This window comes from Monoraphidium neglectum, assembly GCF_000611645.1.
Source record: "Monoraphidium neglectum strain SAG 48.87 unplaced genomic scaffold scaffold03800, whole genome shotgun sequence".
Lineage (NCBI taxonomy): Eukaryota > Viridiplantae > Chlorophyta > Chlorophyceae > Sphaeropleales > Selenastraceae > Monoraphidium > Monoraphidium neglectum.
Window position 1 is genome coordinate 1488 of NW_014009829.1, and position 4866 is coordinate 6353.

Genomic DNA, 4866 nt, shown 5'->3' on the forward strand with positions numbered 1-4866 from the left:
GAGGGGCGAGCCCGCATGGCGGAGCGTGCAGAGGTGAGGCTTTTGCACATCCCTGGAGCTCCGCGACACGTAGCCCTGTACCCGCCTGGGGAGAGGGCGGACCCCAGCCCTCCGGGTACAGCCCTCCCTGCCTGGGATGCCTCGCCTGCATTTGATACGACCTTTCGGCTGTGCCCACTATTGCGCGGCCCGCCTCACGCGCGCGCGATGGCTCCGCAGACTCCAGACGCAGCATCTCTGAAGGCCACGTTCAAAGGTGATCTGCCACCGCGCAGCCCGCCAAACGGACGCCTTTGCGAGCGTCCGCGAACGCATGACATTGCAACCGCGAGGCCCAACAGCTAACTGCGCCCCCCTCCCCCTGCTTCCCCGCACCGCAGAGCTCAAGAGGCAGATCAGAGGGGTGAAAGAAGCGCGCGACCTGCACGAGCGCGGGTCACAGGAGGCGGAGAGGCACGACAATATTATAACCCAGCTGACGGCCAAGAAGGAGCGGGTGAAGGCTGAGCTGGAGCAGCAGCTGCAGCAGCAGCAGCAGCAGCAGCAGCAGGCAGTGGAAGCCCAGCCTCCTGTTGTGGCTGAGCAAGCCCAGCCTCCTACTGAGGAGCAGCAGCAGCAGCAGCAGCAGCAGCAGCAGCAGCAGCAGCAGCAGCAGCAAGAGGAGGAGGAGGGGGCCAGCCAGCAGCCAGGGCAGTTGCTGACCATATTCGAAGCGGCTGCGGCGCCCGAGGAGGGCCATCAGGACACAGTTGAGCAAGGCATTGACCCCAGGCAGGAGGAGGGCAGTGCCAGCATGGGTCGTAGGGACCAGAAGAGGGAATGGAAGCGTGGCAGGAAGGATGCGGTCGAAGAGTCAGACCCTGAGGAGGCGGCGGCGGCGGCGGCGGCCGGGACTGAGGCGGCGCTGGCGGCGCTGCCGCCAGCGCCGGAGGAGGGGGGGAATGAGGAGGACAGGGAGGGGCAAGGTGATGAGGAGATGGAGGATGGTGTGGAGGGGGCAGAGCAGCAGGGTGAACAGTCGACGGACACCGACCACGCCAGCGACGACGAACCGCTGGCGGCGAAGCTCCGGCGGGGCGGCCTCGGTGAGCCGAGGGGGGCAATTGGGTGTGTGTGGTTTGAGTTTTTGAGCAAGGGTGATATGGAGAGAGGGGGCATGCAAAGTATGTGTGTGTTTGTGTGTGTGTGTGTTTGAGAATGTGTTTGTTTGCGTGTGTGGGTGCCACTGACTCCGGTGTGCGCGCGTGCGCCGCTTGCCGCGCCGCTTGCCGCGCTTGAGCCTTGCCCCCCCTCCCCTCCCCATGTCCCCCAAGCCTACACCCTCCTTCCACCCCTCCCAACTGATGACATTCAACCAAACTAGTCAAGCCCAAGGGCCAGGCTGGGGCTGCAGGCGAGGCAGCGGCGGCGCGCGCGTCCAAGGGCAAGGCGGCGGAGAAGCGGCCCGCGCCGCCCGGCCCGGACCACCCCCCCCTGGAGCCTCCCGCCAAGATCAGCAAGCAGGGTGAGGGGGATTGGGAAATCTTTGGTTTCGGGCGGCTGGAGTTGGGTGGTGCACAGGGGTGTGTTGTTTTGGTGGGAGACATTGGGGTACCGGGTACTGGACCCCAGGGCTCCAGGTACTTGGGCTTTTGTGGTGCTCGGTTTGGGGGTGGCTGACTGGGGTTGCTGTTTTTGCATAACAGATTTGCTCGTAGCATCCATTGGGATTCCCTGGGCGCCCCACCGACCGCAGCGGAGGGCGCGGACGCGAAAATGCCCGCGGGCAAGCAGCAGCAGCAGAAGGGGGCGGGCCCATCAGCGCCTCCACCACAGCAGAAGGCGCAGAAGCAGGCGCAGCAGCAGCAGAAGAGTGTGGCGGGCCAGGGCAAGGGCACGGGCAAGGGCAAGGGCAAGGCAGCGGTGGTGAAGAAGGAGCCGGTGGTCATTCTGCCGGCCCGCGAAGTCGAGGAGGTCGAAGAGCTGGACGTCTCCGAGCTCGAGGAGGAGGAGGAGGAGGAGGAGGAGGAGGAGCAGCCGGAGGACGAGGCGAACCCGGCGGAGGACGATCTGGAGCTGCAGGGTGCGGGGGCCTGGCCGGTGCTGTGGGGGGTACCGCCCTCCGGCAGGCCGGGTACCGAGGTACAGGAGTCCAGACCCCGCATGCGCTCTGCACTGCCCGCGGCCTGGCAAGCAAGGCAGCTCACTTACGGCCCATCCACCGTGCGCCCTCCCCTTCGCCAGGCCCGCTGGAGAGGGCGGCCCGCCTGGCCCTGAGGGATGAGGACTACAAGAAGAACAACCGTGAGCGGGGCGGCTGGGGCGTGTGTGTGTGTGCGATGGGTGTTGTTGTTGCGTTGCTGCTGCTGCTGCTGCTGCTGCTGCTGCTGCTGCTGCTGCTGTGCATCAGCTGCGGGTGTTGGCTCGCTCGTGCCCGGGCCCCTGCTGCTGTGCTCCATGCGTACGCTCGCAAATAACGTCCGCGAACGCTATCGCGCAGAGACGATCGTGGGGGTGGAGCGGTCCGTCCCGTTCGTCCCCAAGGACATGGCGGAGGAGAAGAAGCTGCAGCTGCCGGTCGGCAAGTGGCTCTGGCCGACGTACAACCTCTGCCGGAGCCACGCAGCGTCCGTCGGGTGGCCCAGCGGCCCCACAGACTTCTCAAACTTCCTCGTGCTGGTGAGCCCATTACAGGCAGCGTCCGGGAGGGCGGTACCTCGGCCCAGCGGAGTCCGGCACCCGGGCTCCCCTGCAGGCTCGTGCGGACCCCATATTGTTACACATATCCTGCACCTCGCCCACGCCCGCGCAGATGTACCACGAGCTCTGCCTGTCGAACAAGCGCATCGGCAAGCAGCTGATGAAGCAGGTCATGGCCAAGACGGGCGTGGTCCTGGAGCGGCCCGACGTCTTCAAGAAGCCGGACGACCCCTTCAAGAAGCCGGACGCATGAGGTGCGCGGGGCAGCGGGGGCACACAGGGGCGGGGAGGGCGGACGCGAGGTACCCGGGTACAGGGAAGCGGTACCCCTGAGGCACTCCCCCCACCTCCATGACAAAGTATGCACACTCACGGGCTTGGCACCCCCACCTGCCCGCACACACACCCCAGTGTCCCCCCAAGGCGCTCTGTGGAGGAGATGTGGGCTCATTGGGAGGCCTTGAGTGTTGCAGAGGGTGGCATTAAGTTGTGGCAGGCCCCCCCTGGGAGTGGTTTGAACCCCCAGAAGTTTGCTGGCATGGCTGATGGTAATAACAGTTGTTTGGCTCAAGTGGTTAGGGTGTTTGGCCCCAACAGCTGCAGGTCAAAGTTCTTCAAGGATGCAGCAAACCCAGGGCCAGCTGTGGAGCTAGAGAGGCTCTTTGACAGGCTTGGCAGTGTGCTGGTCATCAACAAGGCCCAATACCTGGGCACCCTCAACAACCCAGCCCTGCAGCAACGCCTTCAAGACCACCCCCACGAGCTCCTTGGCTACCATGCCTTGGGCGTTGCCTTGCCTGGCATGGTGCCCACTCCCCTGTGCATGCCCTATGACCCTGGGCTTGTGAGGGCAACCCCTGGCATGTATGTGATGCCAGAGGGCTACCTCAAGGTGACCCTAGGGTTCCAAAAAACCCCATCCTTGCACCCACCACCCACCACCCGCAACAAGCCAGTGTGTGAGCTTGCCCACAGGCTGGTGGCAGGTGCCACCCATGGGCCCAACTGGCACACACGGTTGCAACTTGCCTACAACCCCTCAACACGTTTTGAGGTCTCCCACACGTGTGGCAATGCTTGGTGCCTGTGTGGAGCCCACATGAGGGTGGTGCAGGGAGGGGGCAGGGGCGTGAACACCATCACAATGCCCTGGTTCAGGCCAGACACCCTATGAAGATACCCGTACCCGGGGTACACGTACCCAGACCCTTGGTTTTGCCCTGTGTTGTTGTTGCTGCTCAACCCGTTGTGTAAATCCAGTGACGAGTCTGTGCAATGATAAATAATAGATGGATTGATGCATGAGGTGGTTTGCAGCAGAGGCAGCACACATAAGGGCAGCAACGTCTGCAGCTGCAGCAGTGCAAGTGCAGCAGTGCAAAGTGTGCAAGTGCAGCAGCAAAGTTGTTGAGTGCGGAGCTGCCACGCCCGCGGCCGAGCTGGAGCGGTCGCGGATAATATAAATAAGAACCATGACGATGCATCGGCCCCGCAGCCCGCAGCACGCACTCAGACGGGGCGGTCTGCAGCGCCTGGGGCGGGGGGCGCAGCAGTACCTCGTACCCCGGTACCCCCCATACAAAATCGGAGGCTTACAACTTTCCCGCGGTACCTCTTGGGCCGTACCCGGGGGTCCGGGCCAAAGGGTACCGCCCTCCCCTGCACTGCAGCTAGCTCCGCCCCTGCAGTCCCCGGAGGCCCCCGTTCGCGCGGCGGGCAGCGCCAGGGTGTGGCAGTGCATGTGGGACGTGTGTTTGGCGCGGGGCGGGGGCTGTTGGGGCCCGGCTGGCTCGCACTGCACAGGTGCAGCACTGTTCGGCTGGCAGCAAAGTGCCTAAGGGGGATGCACCATCAACAACCAGGCCTGGCCGAGGGCTGCTGAGGCGTGGCGGGCGCTCGTTTTTTCGTTCCATAATATACACGTCCTTACGCCCGCACGCCCATCCAAGCAGCCGTCCGGGAGCACAGGATTCATTCGTTCAACCACTGCACCACCCTTCTTTCACTGCTCCCGCGCCCGCCGGGGGCGCCGCTGCCCGCAAAATGGAGGAAATATTACGGCCTCGCGGATCAAATAGGCAGCGGATGCTGGAGGTGGACGAGGGTGAGGCAGCCGCGCTGAAGGCATCGTATATATGTGCCCCCAACCACCCCCGCGTCCATGGGGTTGAAACAAACCCTAAACCC

General features: G+C 64.3%; 1 protein-coding gene across 1 annotated transcript; it reads left to right on the plus strand.

The window, feature by feature from the left end:
- Nucleotides 1-207: 207 nt before the first annotated feature.
- On the plus strand, nt 208-2932 carry MNEG_13396 (hypothetical protein; the record flags this gene model as incomplete). The annotated part of the gene is made up of 7 exons (XM_014038132.1): nt 208-256; nt 381-1085; nt 1364-1504; nt 1736-2062; nt 2224-2283; nt 2480-2658; nt 2792-2932. The coding sequence occupies 7 exons, from the start codon at nt 208-210 to the stop codon at nt 2930-2932; spliced, it is 1602 nt and encodes a 533-aa protein (XP_013893586.1).
- Between the last annotated feature and the right edge of the window lie 1934 nt (nt 2933-4866).